Here is an 18,348-nt window from a genome sequence, read left to right as displayed (position 1 = left end):
TGTTTTATTTTCTTCTTTAAAATGTCACTTCCTTATTCTTAGCACAGATGTGCTGAAGACATACAGAAGGCTTCATTAGAAGTTCTGTTAAGTTAGGTTTTATTCTGATTATGTAGGTTATTAAAGTACAATATCTCTTACTCTTTTTTTTTTCAAACATGAATTTGCATGAGAGAGCAGAACAACTCAATTCCAAATAGCGTTCTTATCTCTACATAATGTTATTATGCAAACTATAATCAACCTAGATGACAGTCCTCCAGAAAAAAACCTTTAGTATTAAGAGCTTTCAAAGCTCCAGGGCAGATTGTTGTTAGTGGGATAGTTAATTAAATGGAAGTTGGATTTTATTACTTTATATAAACAACTAAGAGCAGCTGGGATGATGTTGGTCCTCTGTTTTGTTTTGGGGTTTTTCTTTTTTGTTTGTTTGTTTGTTTGTGGTTTTTAGGGGTTTTTTATTTTTTTTTTTCCTTTTTGTTTGACAAGTATTAATTGAACTCACTGTTCCATGAAAGCAGCAAGTTTTCTTGTGGCAATGTGGTGGCTACAGAACATTGGGTGGCTTTCTCTCTCTTCTGCCCTTTTCCCATCACCAGGGTAGGTGGGCACTTTGGGATAATGCAAAGTGCTGGGTTTGGCTGGGGTAGAGCTCCTTTTCTTCACAGTAGCTGGTGTGGGGCTGTGCTTTGGGTTTGAGCTGGAAAGGTGTTGATAACACAGGGAGGGATGTTTCAGTTGCTGTGAGCAGGGCTCACACACAGTCAAGGCCTTTTCTGCTCCTCACCCCACCATTCAGGAGGCTGGGGGTGCACAAGGAGTTTGGGGGAGGCACAGCTGGGACAGCTGAACCCAAGTGACCACAGGGGTATTTTTGAGGTGATGGTGTTTGCCTTCCCAGGTCGCTGTTGCACATGATGGATCCCTGTTTTCTTGGACGTGGCTGAACACCCACCTACCACGGGAAGGGGTGAGTGAATTCCTTGCTCTGCCTTGTTTGTGTGTGCTTTAGTTATTAAACTCTCTGTATCTCAACCCACGAGTCTTCTCACTCTTCTGCTTCTCTCCCCCACACCACTGGAGGGAAGTGAGCCAGTGGCTGTGCGGGGCTTGGCTGCCGACTGTGGTTCACCCACGGCATGGAGGAAGCAGGAAAGGCTTTTCCCTTCTTTAGTTCTTGGGGAGAGGCCCCCAGTGGGTGCGGGGTTCAGTGTAACTGCTGCTCTGATGGTTTCTCATGGGTTGCCTGTGGAAGGTTTCAGTGGGCACAGAATATTGTGCGGGTGCCGGGGGAGCCCCCAGGAGCAGGGGGGGGTTCTGAGGGCCCTGCCCTTGCCTTTGGGGTTTCTGAGGGCTCTGCCCTTGCCTTTGGGGTTTCTGGCTGCCCCGGCACCCCGAGGGGCTCAGCAGCCCGTCCAGGGTCGCGGCGCTGTCCTCGGTGCTGAAGGAGCCGCTCCCGCCTGGAGAGCGCTGGAACGCGGCCCTTCCCGGCACGGCGGGCAGGGACAGGGACACTGCTGGTGCTGCTCCCGGTGTTCCTCCCTGGTGCTCTGAGAAGTGCCACGGGGCAGGCAGCACTTTCCCCTGCTGCTGCTCAGACTGGCCCCTCCGCAGGTGGGTGTTCCCGGCATCCTGCCCTGCCCCGCAGCCGCCGGTCTGCGGTGCCCGGAGCGCCGGAGTTCCCTGATCCCGCTGCAGGGATCACTTCCAGTGCCCAGAGCGCTGGGGTTCCCTGATCCCGCTGCAGGGATCGCTTCCAGTGCCCAGAGCACCGGAGTTCCCTGATCCCGCTGCAGGGATTGCTTCCAGTGCCCAGAGCACCGGAGTTTCCTGATCCCGCTGCAGGGATCGCTTCCAGCACTCAGCTCCTCCAGGGCTCAGCGTTCCATCTGCAGAGCTCCCTGGCAGGCAGTTCCCACAGTCTGTGCTGGCCCGGGGCATGTGCCGGCGTTGTGCTCTGCATCCCTTCGGGGCTTGGGAGCGCAGGAGAAACGCCAGTTTTTCTGGAGCAGTAGGAAATGTTGGATCTGGTGGGTATGGAAATCTCCCTTTATACTTTTCCGTGTTTGTCTTTCCTTGTAACAGCCTTTAAATCAGGGACATTCAGATACCTTTTCCCAGGTTAGTCTTGACTGAGTTATAAAAAAAAAAGTAAGCACACTTTACCAGGGTGTGTCAGCAGTATTGCCTGAATTCAGTTACAAATGAAGAAGGAAACCTCTAGCTTAGATATGACTAAATATTTTGCCCCATGGGTTTGTTTGTTTGATTGGTTGGTTTGTTTTCCTAGTGTTACAGATCCAGTCTACAGGAACTCTAAATTCAGCAACTTTCTCTTACTGTAACATGGAAAGGGCCCATTTCAGAGCTGTGTTTACAGAAGGATTTGTAATTAAAATCTGAAATTCTATTGATGTCTGTCCAGACAACTCAGAGATGGTCAGACTTGTTAGCCAGACTATTCTTCAGCAGAATTCTTCTTTAGCACAAGAACAAAAAAAAGCAGGTCATCTCCTTTCTTGGTCATTATTTCCTATGTGGATTTACCTGGCAAAGAAAATCTTAAAGGGATGGTGACGTAGGGCAATCAAGCCTGGTTTTACCAAGTCTCCAGGCAGTATTTTTTTTAGGAAGGCAGGTCAGAGAAAAAAGAGTCAGTGATTGTACTGACTGAAATGCCTTGTGGCTGAACTGTTTTTACAGTGACTGTGCCCCCCCCTGCCTTTCTCCCTGCCTTGTGAATCAGCTGCTCTGAGCAGGTACCAAGATCAGCAACAGGGAAAGTTCATCGGGCAAATATTCAGGTGCTGTTCTAGTTGATCTTCACAGACACCAGTGCAAAAATCTTCCCATCAAAGAACAACAAAGAGCACTAGAAATGTCTTAGGATTTGGTCTGAGCTGTACCCATGTGTGTGGGTGTGCATGTAAATACATTTTAATTCTATGTTTTGAACATTATCGATGGGAATACTGTTGAAAAATGTGGTAGTGGAGTTATTTTCAAGTAGGGGTGAGTGCAGTCCGAAGTCTGTGTTGATGAAGGATAGAAAGGGGCCTCCTGAAGCTCCAGCCCCGTGCAAGAAATCAGGCCACATGCATGTGATAAATGGATCAAGATTTCTTTAAAAAAGCAGGGGGTTTATCCCCCCTAATACATTGATTGTTCCAAAAGCAAGCACTTCTAAGGGGCAATTTTTTGCCCTCCTGCTTAGAAGTGTTCTACTTTCTGCTCTAAATTTGCCCATGGTGAATTTGCTCTTTCATTAATATTGTTCCTTTGCTTAAGTACATCTTTACCTGCCCTGGAGTTTACCACTCTCCCTAGTGTTTTTAAAGAATACAGAGCAATTCTGCTCTGGTGAATAGACACTTATAGCAAGAAAATTGTCCAGAGATTGTAACAAAGTAGAGACAAATTCACCCTGGAATCTCTCACAAAGTAGTAGATTTTCTTTTCCTTCCACTTTCCAATGCACTGCCTGCTTCATTGTACAGACCTGCAACAAAATTTACTTCATCCTAGGCCACACTAAAAATTCTTATTATTAGGTGACCTTGATCCTGTCTTTTATGACAAGTTTTTCCTCCCATTCTCCCTCAAACTTTCAAAGTTTCACTGTTTAATTGTGACCTGGCACCCTCATTCCCAGGGAATCACTTATATTTTTCCCCAGTTTTTATGTTGTTATCTTTATTTCAGCACATGATCTTTGCCATCTGAGGAACCAACTCACTTTTCTCATGTCACTTTCCCCAGTAGGCAAAGAATTCCATGCATATGTAGAGCCCCTGTTCTATATTTAGTGTGCAACCTTAAGCAAGTTTTGACTTAAATTCAAACATCCCCTTCCTTCAAGTTGTTAAGCTCCTCTTCAGCTAAAAAGTGAATTATTTTAAACTGAACCCTGTCTTTATCAAAGTTTGGTCCCTTGAATTTGAGAAAAGCAGCAGCAGGAACAATGGAAGAACTCCCAACCAACCAGAACACCCAAACCTTATTTGTAAACGTGGTTCTTGGAGTTTAGAAACTGTGCTGTTTCAGTCCACAGCAGGGGCAGATAGGCTGCATTTATATGATTAAATGAGGGAGGGACAGGATGACCTGACATGAAATTATTGTGGGAAATAAAATCTTGTTCCCTGGCTGGTCAAAAGAGTAATTTACTAAAGGAACCCTCATATTTACATCATTCAAAATAGGCAAAGCATCTATTTTTGTTGCAGGCTCTTACAAGAGCTGCCTGATCTGTTCTGCACAGAACATTCGTGGAAGGATGTGAAAGAACTTTTAAAGGAGCTCTGTGATGCAAAAGAAGTCCTGTTTATGCAAAAAAAAAAAAAAAAAAAAAGACAAATAGAAAGGAACATAGAAAACTAAGACCTGAAACTGTGAGACTAATGAGACAAGAAAATGTTTTGTCTGTAAAGCCTGAAAGCATCTGACAGTGTTTGTACTCAGAGTGTCTGTGCAGGGTTGGACAGGAACATGAGGGATTATGAAAGCTCAGCTGGGAAACATTTGTGGGGAGTGTTGGTCTGGCTCTAGAGACAACGTTCTCCATGGACTCAGGGAAGAGCAGGGTTTCAGGAACACTGATCATCGTTCCTACGTGTGACACCCTTACACCCTTGGACTGCAAAAACAGTTCTAACACGACAGGAATGCAGTTCCCATGACCTTTTCTCTTTTACTGAGAAAATTCTCTGTGTGAAGTAGACTTACAGTCAGTCCAGGAGGGACTCTGTCAGATAGCCCAGGAAATTCTAAGCCAGACTATTATTTGCAGTTTTAAAAGGAGGAAAGAGGATTTCTTTGGGCTAAATTGCTGGACTACCTTTTCTATTCAATTCTATTAAATATTGTCTTTCCAGATCTTGGCTGTAGGATACAGCTGAACTGAAGAAATTTTCTGCCTGAAGCCAAAACGAACAGAAAATCACTGACAGAAATAGGTGGGAGCCTTCAAACAGACGGTGTGCTGGTTGCTGGTTTCAGAGGTGAAAAAAGGGCATTTAAAGGTAAGAGAAAATGCAGAAAGATTTACCAATACAGCTTAAAATAAAAGGTTAGTTACAGGTTTTTTGTGACCTGAGCATTAAGATGACCTTGAAGGCTTCATTAGAAGATGCTGTGTTTCATTTTTATTCTCACATAGTGAAGCATAAACCTTTTTTTCTTGGGAATACCATGTGGATATTTATTGGATCTACTCTGCAGCTCTCAGGAATGAAGCAGAAAAATCGCTTAGTTAAAAATGAAATTTTCAATTACTACATGTGCAATGATATTATTGTGAGGCTTCTTTCCTGGCATGAGCCTTGCAATTCCAACAGGATGTGGCAGCCTGAAGGCCATTTGCATTTACCCCCCCCTCATTTTTCTCTGTCTTTTGGCTTATACTGGAGACCATGCCCAAAGCCTACTGTGATCCTACGTTAAATCAGACCATGTTTTTCTCTGACATTAAGTGAAACAATTGCATTTATGGGTTTGGGGAATTACTTCTGCATCATGCTGCTTATCACCAAGTGCCATGGTTGCACTGGGTGGTGAGAGCAATAGGAATCCCCTTTTTCCTTGCCTCTTTGCAGCCTCCCCCCTCAGGTCTCTCTCCTGTTCTGGATTTGGGAATGCAGAGGTGGATAGGTGCCATGTTCCCCTGGGTCCCAGCCAGCTCAGGTGGGGGAGATTGGACTCTGAAATGGGCTGTAACATCCCAGGTTCAGTCTGGGTCGTGGGTAGGCATGGAATGAAGGATGGCACTCCTGAGCACTGTGGCCACACGCCTGTTCTCCCCTCAGGCTGGAGTTACAGCACTGTTCCAGTCCAGAGCACAATCTAACCCTGGATGAAGCAGCACAGAGTCAGTTCTTCCGTGTTTGAAATGCCCATCCATCACAAGCAGAATGGCTCCAGTCTGAGCAAGGGCTGCACCAGATTGCTTCTGGTTTAGGATTAGGGAAAGCAGTAGGACAGAAATTAAATCCATGGTAAATTTTGATGTATGTCAAATTACATCAAATCCAAAGAAGGATATGGTTCTGCCCAGAGTCTCATAGAAAATAGTGGGTTAATATTTCTTTAGTCTAACAGATTAGGACATAAAATGGCATTTAAAATTGTGTCTAAATGCCCTGAGTACCTTGCAAAATCTAGCAATGTTACCTGCTCTGAAGTATTCACAAGTTAGGCTGCTCCATTTATTTTTTTAGTTTCCCCAGCTGGTACAAATGGATGTTGTGGATTTTCATTGTTTTTTCAACAGCTGAGGTATTGATGCCAGATTGGGATGGAGAAGAGTTAAGGGAGAATTAGAGCAACAGGCAAGAGTTGAATGGGTGATTTTTCACTTTGTAATGTCTGAACCAAGCAAAAGAAGTATAGATGGATTTACAGACTGGTTAGTGCTTGTTGTCAGGTACAGAAAAGGTTAACAAATCTGCTGCAGAAATGAAGAAACACCCCAATATTTTTGGGTAGCTGCAATATTAGAAACAGTATTCTGTAGTTCATGGCAGGTAAACAGCTAATCTGTCTGGATACCAGTATTTCCTTTCAGATGCTCACATATGGGTTTTTTTTTACTTTTAAAGGTGTGTAAATCCTACTGAAAATAGTCACAGTGGGTGAGCAAACATTGTACCACCACTGGAAAACAAATGTAAATAAAATAAGTTCCTTTGTGCTACATGCTAAATGCACATTTCTAAGCCTAACTGCATTCACCAGGTATATAGCTGAGACCCTCTAGTGGCATAAGCATTTATTTGCCTTCAGCATATTATTAAAATTCTCTTTCACAGTCACACTATAGCAGCAAATTCACAGGTAGATTTTTGGGCACTCTGGCAGCTGTGGCAAAGTGAATCTGGGATTAGATACTGTGCAGGCTCACGTTAATGAATATAAATTGATTTTTAGCTGTGAGGGGCAATTACAGATGCACTGGAGGGAGAAGGGAATTTTTGAAAGGATATTCTAGAACTAATTACTATCAGCAAGAACCACGCAGAGAGCAACGCAATACCCAGGGCAGCCAATAGGGATCAAAGCTTCTGCACAAATCTGTCCTGACCTGGTAGTAAGACTGTTTAAAAACACTGCTCTGCACTTAGCTTGTAAATGCGCATCTCCCTCTTTCTCACTCGTGTATTCTCTCTCTCACACACACACACACGCTCCTGGATTTGCAGCACACAGACATCTAGGGCACTTCTTGGCATCCACAGGAAAACCATATGGGATTAAAACTCCACAGCAGTAAGTACTCATGCATTAAATGTTTATTAAGTGGCATGCTGTCAAACCCTGGATTTAATGGTAAATACGGGAGGACTTTAATGGAAATCGGTTGTATTTGATTTTTCCTAGGAATTGCTGAAAGCTGCCTCTCGAGGATTACAACTTCACCTTTTGCTTTCACGGATGCTTGTTTACTATCCATGTGGTAACCTCTGGACAGCCAGTAATCCATTCATTATCCCCTGACTGAGAGAGGGAGCAGTGCAGCGGTAACTACTTCACTCAGCTGACGGCAGACAACAAAAGGAGGAAAACGATGAATTCGGACAATTTAACCTCCCAAAGCTTCCTCTCTGCGATTCACAGCAACGCCAGCAATTTATTCTCAGGTCTCCAGTTTGTTCAGTCCTTCAAGCCGCTAATCATCCCCTGCTACTCCCTGGTGGTTTTTATCGGTGTCATCGGGAATTACCTTCTCATTTACGTTATCTGCAAGACAAAAAAAATGCACAACGTCACCAACTTCCTCGTGGGCAACCTGGCTTTCTCAGACATGCTGATGTGTGCCACCTGCGTGCCCCTGACCCTGGCGTACGCCTTCGAGCCGCGGGGGTGGGTGTACGGGCGCTTCATGTGCTACTTTGTGTTCCTGATGCAGCCCGTGACGGTGTTCGTGTCGGTGTTCACCCTGACCGTCATAGCTGTGGACAGGTACTGTGCCACGGTGTACCCCTTCCGCAGGAGGCTCACCATCCCCCTCTGTGCTTACATCCTGGCTGCCATCTGGCTGCTGAGCTGCACCTTGGCTGCCCCGGCCCTGGTCCACACTTACCACGCGGAGTTCCCGGAGCTGGACTTCTCCATCTGCGAGGAGTTTTGGTTCCACATGAAAAGAGACCGCTTGGCTTACGCCTACAGCACTCTCATCATCACCTACGTCTTGCCCCTGGCTGTCATCTCCCTGTCCTACCTGAGGATCTCGGTCAAGCTGAAGAACCGAGTGGTGCCAGGCAACGTCACCCAGGGCCAGGCTGAGTGGGACCGCGCACGGAGGAGAAAGACTTTTCGCTTGCTGGTCTTGGTGGTGGCAGCCTTTGGAGTCTGCTGGCTGCCTCTGCACATCTTCAACGTGATCAAGGACATAGACATCAGCTTGATTGACAAGCAGTACTTCAACTTTATCCAGTTGCTGTGCCACTGGTTTGCGATGATGTCTGCTTGTACCAACGCCTTCCTCTATGCCTGGCTCCACGACAGCTTCAGGGGAGAGCTGAAGAAAATGTTTGCCTGGAGAAAGAAGAAAATTGGACCCACTACAAACTGCATTATGGCCAGTGTGGTGCTGTAAACGAGACCTGGTGGGAGTGCATTTCCTTTGTACAGTAACGTTGTAAGTCTTTTCCACTTCTAATTAGTCTTCATTCCTGACATTTGTCTTCAGGGCTCAATTATAACAACACAATTCCCATGCTTTCCTTCCCCAGCACCTCCACTTCTAATGGAGAGTGACAGCCAGACATCATGTCTAAAAAATGTCTTTACTCTTCAACTGGAGTTGGAGGCAATGAGATATTCCCACAATAAGATACAGGGATCCTTCCTATCTAGTTTGGATATTATTCTGTACAGACATGGGTTTTGGGGACGGAGAGAAGCAAGGATGAGTGTGAAACCTGAATACCTCAGTGAGGGAGTGCTCTGAATTGGGTAGAAATTAAATTTGCATATCTACCCAGAGTCCCATTTCACAAATTCCCTAAAACTTCAAGTTGTTTTGCTGCCAGTAATGAGGATATTGAAGCTGTAGTGAAAGGACAAGAAATTAGAATTTGTAGGGATAGGACAAGGAGTAATGGGTACAAATTGAAAGGGGGGAAATTTAGGTTAGCTATTAGGAAGAAATTCTTTACTGTGAGGGTGGTGAAACACTAGAAACACTGAATGAAGGAGGTCCTCTTAAACTGGGCATTATGTGCATTCCCTCTAAGTGTATCTGCCTTGCTTACCTTGATTTAAAGATTTGAATGACCTGTTAAAGAATGTTTTGCTTTGCTGAATTTCAGGAAATTGTTTTTCCTTCAAGCTCAATATAGCAAGCTACTGGAATAATTGGTGATTTTGAAAAGACAAAAAAACCCCAACCACTTCCAAACAAACCAACCAAATTTCATAAACTTTTCAGCTTTTTTTTTCTTCAGGACTCTTTTGAAGACCATAGAGGGTAGGACACCAAGAGAGCACTGGAACAACACTGCAAAAAGCAGCTTCAAATAACAAATAAATCCTGACTTTCAGAGGGTTTTCTTTTGTGGAATTATGTTAATCTGGCAGTTTGTAAAGCTTAATTAATACTCGAGGTGGCCCATAATGTGCACAACCTCCTGCACTAAATACAGACAGTGCTGTAATCCAGAGTGATCCAAAGGCCAGTGGAGCAACTGGGAAGACTTTCTTAACCACAGCAGGCCTGGGATCATTTCCTTCTTGCACATCTTACACATTGTTTTTACTCTCATTTGCCAGCACTGCAGTTTGAGTTATTAATGTTCTCTTGAATGTTAATGGCTGAAGATGGTGACTGCAGAGAGCTGCCTGAAGCAAACAAGGGATTTGTGTCTCTGTTTTGTTTCCTTGAGACAGAAATGGAGGACTCTCCAGTGCACACATTGTTCCCACAGTGACAGATGCATTGGGAACATCTCTTTTCCAGCAGCCTCTGGAGCTGCTGTTAGAGCAGAGCCAGGGTCTGCCATCTCACAGAGGTCCTCAGGAGTGCCCAGCACAGCAGGCACCCTCCTCTGAGTGCTGGTTTAACCTGTCCATGCCTTCAGTCTGTCAGGATGTGCTCTTGCAGCAGAGGGCTCAGAGCCTGCCCCTCGCTTCAGGCAGCTCTCACGAGTAGGTTTTGCAGGTGCACCCTGGAATGATCTGCATCCTCCAGCCACAGACTCCTGCAGCTCCTTCTCTGTCTCTGCAGCCCCCTTGCTCCACCTCTGCTCCTGCACTGCCATTTTTCCAGGCTTTCCCTGCATGGTGCACAGAGGAATTCCAGCCACGGGCTGGGGGTTCTGTAGGCACAGCCACCTTCGCTCAGTCCCTCCTCTGAATCGAGCCCCAGGACTCCCTGCTCAATTTAATTACTGTTTCCTCTGGTATACAGAGTAATAAACAATAATAAGATTGAGAGGCACGTTGATGCACTTCTTTAATCCAGTTATGCAAATAATTCTATTAAAAGCTGTCATGAGAAACTTGTTTGCTAATCTCCACCCCTCTCCAGGGAGCTGCTGTGGTTCTCTGAGGGACCAGGGCTCATCACTAAGGTATTTTTGGTGGTGTATTTTTTAATTACAATTTAAGAAGTTATTGCATGCTTTGATTTTATAAAGTAGCCTGGTTCAGAACTTGATGAATATTAAGTTTCCCTGGAAGGATTTTCATTGTTTCTTGCTTACACTGCAGCCCAGGTGTAAGCTGGGACTTGCACAGGGCAGGGCAGCTGCACTAATGCTTTGTCAAACACAAGCTATTCCTTATGGTAAAACATGGGACTTGTATTAAAAGGCAGTGCCCTTAAGAAACACAGAAAAAAGTCAGCCAGTATTTGATCAGGAACTAAAAACAGACTAGACAGTGACCAAAGGTCACTAAAGCTGAAATCAGGCAGCCAAAGAAAAACACTTAATTAAACCTCACTAAGGGTCAGGCAGAGTTGGTCTCTCCCCCACTTTGAGAATATCTGCTCAGAGCAGTCACTAAGGACTAACTTGATGGTGCAATGCATGGCTTTAAATAAATTTCCCTTGTGCTTGGACGAAGGAAATTCAAGGCTATATTTGTACCACGTTTGGGGAATGGCAATTTACCTGGGGTGGGCAAAAGCAGATCCTGCCATAAGGCCATTGCTCACCTGAGCATGGTGAGTGTTTCCCAGCTGATGGATGGGCTGGTACTTTTCATACCAGCTGAACACCAGATGCTCTGCACAGTTCCAGCTGAGCAAACCTTGCTTGCTGAGGGGCCGATGGTGAGCTATAATTAGATGTCTAAGATGATGCAGGGTACAGATAAAAGCTGAAAATGGCACACCTGCAGCTGGGGAAAAAAAATGCAAAATTGAACAGAACTGGACAATGCATCAATCAATCTGCCCACCAGATGAGAAGAGGGTAGGGAGAAAAACAGTGTGCTGGTGGTAAAGCCACAGCTGCCTCTGCCATTTCTGCATGAAGAAATGTTACACAAACTTTTACCTTCAGTTAAGGTAAGGGTAGAAAGCTCAAATATATCTCATTGGGAGTTATGTCCCTTTGGGATCTATAAGTTTATTCTCCTTGACAAGAAGCAGATAAGACTGACTCTCTTGCCTGCTGTTGCTTACTTTCCCTTTCTACAGCCTGCTTTGTCAAACTAAGTTAATGAAGCTAGTAATTTATATAAACGAGAAAACACACACTCAAGAACTCAAGAGCTGCCTGCTTTGTGTCTCTGAGCCATTGGAAATCAATTTGGGATCACTGCTATCTGTTTGCAGCCGATAAAGAGCTCTCCACCCTTTAGTTAACATGTTGTAATTTCCCCATGTTTCTTTTTTTTTTTTCTCTGCAGGGAACAACAAGGGGATAATGTCTTTTTTATCCCTACATCTACATTTCCTACAACTCCTACCTTTCCATGAGGCACTGGAGACCTTCCAGCAGCAGCAAGCAGGACTGCAAAGAGAAGCTCTCTGCTTTCCAGCGCGGTGATGGGACCTGCCTGTCCTGCTGAGCACAGTCCTTGGCTGCAGTTTGTCAGCCCCAGGGGGTTGTGGCAGCAGACTGTGCTGTAAACCAAGCCCATCCTGGGCTCCTGGAGGCAGGGCAAGAAAGAAAGAAAGAAAAAATTAATGTTTTTTGGACTTGAGGCAAAGGATAAGCACCCAAAGGCTAAATCTGCAGTCACCCAGAAGTGGTCCTGTGTGAATGTAGGAGTCACTCAAGCCTTCTTGTGGTCCCTCCCTTGTGGTGTGGCACTTCAGTGCACTTTTGATTGTGCTTTTGCTCCCTCCCCTCTGCCCTGCAGTGCCACAGGGGCAAGCCAAGCATGTTGATGAACCTCTGGTGTGAGGCCCACAGGAGCAGAGCAGTTGTGTACAGTCTGGAGGCAGGAGAGTTTGAGGGCAGATGCACCTGTGAAAGGGTCTGTTTATAAAAATAATCGAAAGATTGGGAATGCAATTCCAGGGCAAGTGTTCAATCAACACACTCCTCAGCACCTGGAGGCAGCTCTTGAGGAAGTAAGATGAAAATAGTTCAAATATTATGTGCAAGAGTTAGCTCTGAGCTGTATCACCAATATACACTATATACAAAGTATTTAAAATCATTAACAAGACAAAATCTTCAATGCTAAGCTTTGGAATTATTTTCCCTCAGTTATTGGATCCTTTTAAATTCAACATCTGCTGTTAATATGCAAAAATTAAAAAAATAAAAATAAATTTGAAACCATCTAAAGCACTAGGCAGCATATGGCAGACCTGCTTAATCTTAACAAGTCAATAATGTTATCATTGTGAATCACTTCTTCATTAAAACATGTATTTATGTCTGTTGTATAAATGATGTTTATTTCTAAAAGGCTTTTGTGCCACCCATGCAATTGTCACTTGTCACAGGTAATTCTAGATTGTTTTGATAGCACTGCCTCTTGGAACATTGCCACAGACTGAGGACAGACAGAAATGCAGATCATCACCAGTCAAAGTTCTGATAACATCACACACAGGGTGCAGGGAATATTTCAAACACCTGTGTTTTGCTGTAGTTATAAAAGACGAGTTTCTTTATTTTTAAGGCATTGTGGAAAGCACTGTTCCAAACACTTTCCACCCCCAAAAAAGTTGTACACAGGGTCTGACAAGATCTACATCTTTCCTAGTTCCTAACATTCTTCCTTCATTGCTAAGGAACAGATTTCCTTCATTGAAGGAACAGATTTTCCCATAAAAGAGTTTACCATGGCACTACTCACCTGGAGATGCTGCTGCCCAGGGACAGGGTGAGGACACAAAGGCAGTGGGGATTAAAAGCCAGGCTTCTCACACCCTGAAATCATTAAATTATTGGTTAAGGGCAACAGAACTTTGAAAAGTTCTCTTTCAGTCATTGGCTGAGAAGATTTATCTCCTTCCCCCACGGATGTTAAGGAAAGGCTCTGGAATTCCAGGTTACAGTTTTTCACACAGACATCTCCTTTCAGCTCAGTGTGAGGCAGTCACACCCCAGGGAGGCAGTGTGGAGAGTCACACCTTCACTTTGCACCCTCAGCAGTGGCTGTCAGCAGCTTCAGCCCAGGCAGCAGCTTATCCTGCACATCAGCATTCAGCATTTTGGGTAAACCCTCTGCAGTGCATTGTACAATCAGCTTGGGATGCTTTCTGTGCTCCTGTGTATCCACTCAGTCTTGCAAAGCTGAGATCTGATTTGTGGGTTTGTTCCTTTCCAAGGACTTCAGTGGTGCAGTAACAGCAGCCTCAGGCTGAATATCTTCTGTGAACACATGGACTTCATTGTCAAGCAAAAACCAACCAAACAACCCCCAACACATCAAAGGAATGAATTCACATAAAAATTAAATAATTCTTCAAATGCCTTGATTCCTGGGGATCAGGTGGCTTTTAAGAGGAGTAGAAGATGTGTCCACGTTTGCCCACCACTGAAGAAGCTATGCCCAAGTGGAATATTTGGTGGCTTTCTAAACCATTATGGGTTTTCTGAGCAACCAGAAAATGACAAAAAATTGAGGGCGAGAAGAAAATGCACAGGACTTTTAGTGCTAAAATGAATCAGCTGGACAAACTAAATCTGCAATATGATGTTCAACAAACATCCTAATTTGCAGCGCTGAAAATAGAGATAATTAGGCAAGCACTTTCACTTCCAGATCCAGCATGAGGTATTTGAAAACAGGGGTGGAAGGTGGGTTGGGAGAAGGCCAGACTGGCACAAGAATAGTGTTAAACTTTTTGTCAGCAGTGAATAAAACTAAATGAGGAGTGTTGGTACAGCTTTCTGAATCTGGAGCTATTTACATTCAAATATTGAGGCTCGAGGAGATGGATAAAGGTAACGTAGAGCTACACTGAGTTTCACAATTCACCTATTCAATAACAGCTGCAAAAACAGCAAGCCCTAGAGGTTATTCTAAATTGCAGATGTTTGGAACATGGATCTGCAGTTTGATTTCACCTTTTATTGCAGAAAGTCTAAGCTCTTTGAGACAGAGTTTAGAGCAGAGACAACTGTGTCCCTGTTGTGTCCTCTTAAATGGAGACCAGTGATTTAACCAAGCCACTGTGATATTCTGCTGCAGATAACAGTTAAAAAATGAGCTTTGAGGCTTCCCTCTCTGCAAGATTTGAATTTAATATTCACACCATAACCAGAGGACAGAAAACAGCGAATCACATAGGTAGAAACTCTTGCTAATGTCCCATTTACAGTAACTAAACAAGTTTAAACCCAAAAGAAATGAAAGAGAGAGCTTTGAAGTGCTCTGTTTAACCTCTGTTAGCTAGAGGTGTTTTCTATGAAATTCAAGATATGTTTTCAGGGAGAGCAGTGCCCTTTTAGGAAATATTCCAGCCTTGTGGGGTGGATATTGCCGCTTTGAACCACCAGGACATGTTTTAGTAACTGCAGAAACACAACAAGAAAGATCTTACAACAAGATATGGCAGAGTTTAGCTATCCAGAAGTATGCTAATTTCTCTTATTAGTGGCTAGGAATCCAGCAGACACCTCTTATCCTCTGAATATCAACCCTGCACATGTCTTTCCCAACAGGCACTAATTACACATTTGAGAAGCCACCAAACAGTTCAATTTCCTTTGGAATAGGCAGCAGTGTGGGTAAGCTGTCACTGCAAGCTGTGTCACATCTGGAAAACAGAGAGAAGCCTAAGAGGAACCTGTGGGATCTCCATGACTCAGAGCATTTAAGACCTGCGTTAGGCCTGGTTCCAAATATCTCCTTCTACATTAGAGGTAGTCTTGATTTCAAAGCAGGATAACAGGAATTTCACAAGGGGACCCTCCTTTTCCTTTCTCCTTCTCAACACCAGTAGAAGGAAAACAGAATAATGTGAACTTCCAACCTGTTAGTTTCCTGTTCAATATTCCCCAGAACAGTTTCTAACAAGTGGAAGAACCCAAGATCCGAGACATCTCCTCCTGACAGCTCTGGCAGTCTGGACTCCATGAAGCAAAAACCACGAAGCACAAGTATATATAATTATCAACCTAATAAGAAGCTAAAACAAAACCATGAATCAGAGCTCGTAGGAATATCAAGTACCATCTTTTCTCAAGAAATTAATATCAGCTCTCTTCAACACTCAGCATTAATGCATTTGATAAAATGGCTGGGTCTTTATTTACCAAAGTATTCTCTGCAGTCATTCTTTGTTTCTCTGGAACCTGCTAGTCAGCTGTTTTTCTCACTGATTCTTTCTCCCTCAGAGAAACTAAACCTGTTTTCCCCAACCCCTAACAGAACTCACCTTCTGATGTCCTCCCACCACCATCAGCTGGCCCCCCAGCCCAGCAGGCAGAGCCTTCAAACAGGAGCCCCCACCAGACACCCCCAGCACTGCTGCAGGCTGTGTTATTAGGAGATACTATTACATGAAGTCAGCTAGAGCCCACATAGGCAAGACAGTGATTAGAATAACTATCTGATATTAATAAAGCAGCCTATTAACACAGAATGAAAAGGCCTTTCCTAATCTGTTAGGAAAATAAATACTGAAAAGAATTAATCAAAATGAATTAAAACTATTGGGGGGGGATAAAGGAATTGATATTCCACCTCATCTTAGACATCCCGTTTCTCCAGAGTACTAAAAAGCTGCCCCCAGGTCATTATATCCTTTCCAAGAAACTTTCAGATTTCATTCTCAGGGGTTTATTAACCCCTTTTTGTTCCAAATGGGTCTCTTGCTCCTACTTATTTCCTCTTGCACTCACCTGTTCAAGAGGCGCTGTGGATCCCACCTCTGTGTCACACGCCTTCAGTTTGCAGAGCTGCTCCCCCCGTGTGCGAGGCTGCAGGACAACATCTCCTGCTGCTGCCCGGGCTGCCACACAGCCCCCAGCCCTGGCACTGTCTGGGCAAGAGGAGAAATCAGTGCTAATTAAAGGTCCCCTGGTAAGTAAATGACTGCCTGCTGTGTGCAGGCTGGCAGGGAATCCTGGTGCCTGTTTGTGCCTCTGGTTTATCACGGCACACGAGCGAGGGTTTGTACCTGGAACCGGGAATCTATCGCTGCTAAAAATCACAGCTCCTGCTGGGATAAAAGGAGCTACAAACCCGGGAGAAGAGTTGGTTTTTCGGTTCCACAGATGCAGCAGGTAAGAATGACAATTTCAGGTGTCTGGCTGCTGATTTCCAGCAGCTCCTGAGCATTGGAATATACACAGAAATATTCAAGAGCTCGAGCATTTTGTGGAGTACCTGGAGTGACGTCCCATCCCCTGCAGGGAGGATGCTTTCTGCAATCTAGCCTTCCTCTCTAGCAGACAAGAGCTAGAACAAGATCAATAGAATCGGAGAAAATCAAGTTAAAAGTCAGAAATGCTGCCCAGTGAAGGTTGCCTCTGCCAAGCTATGGCAGAAAATTCTGTTCCCCTGTGCTAAAAGGTTTGTGAAAGTGCTCAGTCAATATTGCTCTGGCTTCATGTGCAGCTCAGAGGGAAGGTTCAACAGTGGCCAGTTGGAGACAGAGGATGTTTAAAATGTGTCAGGCCTCTTAATTACAGATGGTCACTCAGTGGTTTCAGCTTTTAGGAGATGAGTCAGTGCCATTAGTGGAGGCAGATCCTTCCTTTGTCACAGTCCCTTCCAGCAGGGTTTGCTCTCACAGAACATGAGCCACTTGGATGAATGGCTCTGTGAGAGTCCAGGGCATCAGGAGATGGAACATCCCAACACTGTAGGCATCTTTTCTGTGCTTAATGTGATTGAAGAACTCATGACTTTTCCTCCTTTTTTTTTTTTTTTAATTCCTTTCAAAGGGATTTTTCAGAAAGAAACTTCCATTTGAGCAATACTGTAAAGAAAAGTAGATAAAGATGCCCTCCAAAAATATGAACTGGGAGGATTTTTGGTGTTGATTTTGTGTGTGACCTGATCCCGGCAGTAAATGCTTCCTAGACTGGTAATTTACTTTTTCAAGCAAGATCTTTTAAAACTCATCTTCTAAAGAAAGAAGAACTAAAACACACACACACACAAAACCCCAAATCAAACGCAAAAACCCCCAAACAAAACAACAACAACAAAAACACCCCCCCCAAAAAAACCCAAAACAAAACAAAAAAGCAAACAAACAAACAAACAAACAAAACCAGACCAGTTTAAAATTAAGGGCTCTAGCAAGTCCCTCCACATGCAGCAACTTTCTGGACTGTAATATTAGCCATGACAATATATTTAAAATTTAAATTAAAATAACATTGACCAAACCCTCTACCTGCACTCCCACTGGAGGGTTTTTCTGGGTTATTCCAACACTGAGGGCAGTTAAAAAGGGGGCCACAGAATAATTAACAAATATGGACTTAAAATGTGATGCTGGGACCATTTTGTTTAGTTGGCTTAACCGTGAGGATCCTTTATGTTTTTCAGGCAGTAGCACTGGATTTGATATGCAGATGTTTTACTCATTTGAGGAATTAAAGTGATTAAAACTCTCTTGAAATCCAGTGCTTTGCAATTACACTCTCAGAAGAGCTTTTCTCCTCCTAGTTCCAAGTGAACAAGTGGGTTTCCTTACACATATCGAGGTTATTAAGGATGGGGACACAGATTTTGGCACTTGGGGTGTCACAGATGAGGGATCTCTCCTGAAATACCTCGAAGTGCAGCCGTTTGCTGCGATGCACACCTTGATTGTGCCCTGGATGTGAACCGTGGGCTCCCGGAGCAGCCCCGTGGTTGTGGAGCGATGGATGCTCTTCCACTGCCACCTCCCGGCCACGGCCAGGGGCACTTGAGCGAGAAGGTAATGAGAGTGTTAAATGAACCTGAGATAATAAAAGACAAAAGTCTGCCTTCCGA

At 44.3% G+C, this 18,348-nt stretch overlaps 1 protein-coding gene across 3 annotated transcripts; it reads left to right on the top strand.

Moving 5' to 3' along the window:
* The first annotated feature begins 4,882 nt into the window (after positions 1 to 4,882).
* Positions 4,883 to 12,804, top strand: PRLHR (prolactin releasing hormone receptor). 3 transcript variants are annotated; one of them, XM_050305473.1, is made up of 3 exons: positions 4,883 to 5,021; positions 7,375 to 8,635; positions 11,854 to 12,804. In XM_050305473.1, exon 2 carries the CDS (start codon positions 7,562 to 7,564, stop codon positions 8,591 to 8,593), a length of 1,032 nt encoding a protein of 343 aa, XP_050161430.1. In that variant the 5' UTR covers positions 4,883 to 5,021; positions 7,375 to 7,561; the 3' UTR covers positions 8,594 to 8,635; positions 11,854 to 12,804. The 3 variants fall into 3 exon arrangements, with proteins under 3 accessions (XP_050161430.1, XP_050161431.1, XP_050161429.1); XM_050305474.1 differs by lacking the exons at positions 4,883 to 5,021; positions 11,854 to 12,804 and adding exons at positions 6,668 to 7,263; positions 9,444 to 10,635; XM_050305472.1 differs by lacking the exon at positions 4,883 to 5,021 and adding an exon at positions 6,670 to 7,263.
* The last annotated feature ends 5,544 nt before the right edge of the window (positions 12,805 to 18,348 follow it).

Source organism: Myiozetetes cayanensis, unplaced genomic scaffold (assembly GCF_022539395.1).
Source record: "Myiozetetes cayanensis isolate MyiCay16 unplaced genomic scaffold, myiCay2020 scf10, whole genome shotgun sequence".
Taxonomy (NCBI): domain Eukaryota; kingdom Metazoa; phylum Chordata; class Aves; order Passeriformes; family Tyrannidae; genus Myiozetetes; species Myiozetetes cayanensis.
The sequence above is the reverse complement of the archived record's forward strand: the minus strand, read 5'-3'. Positions and strand labels throughout refer to the sequence as shown.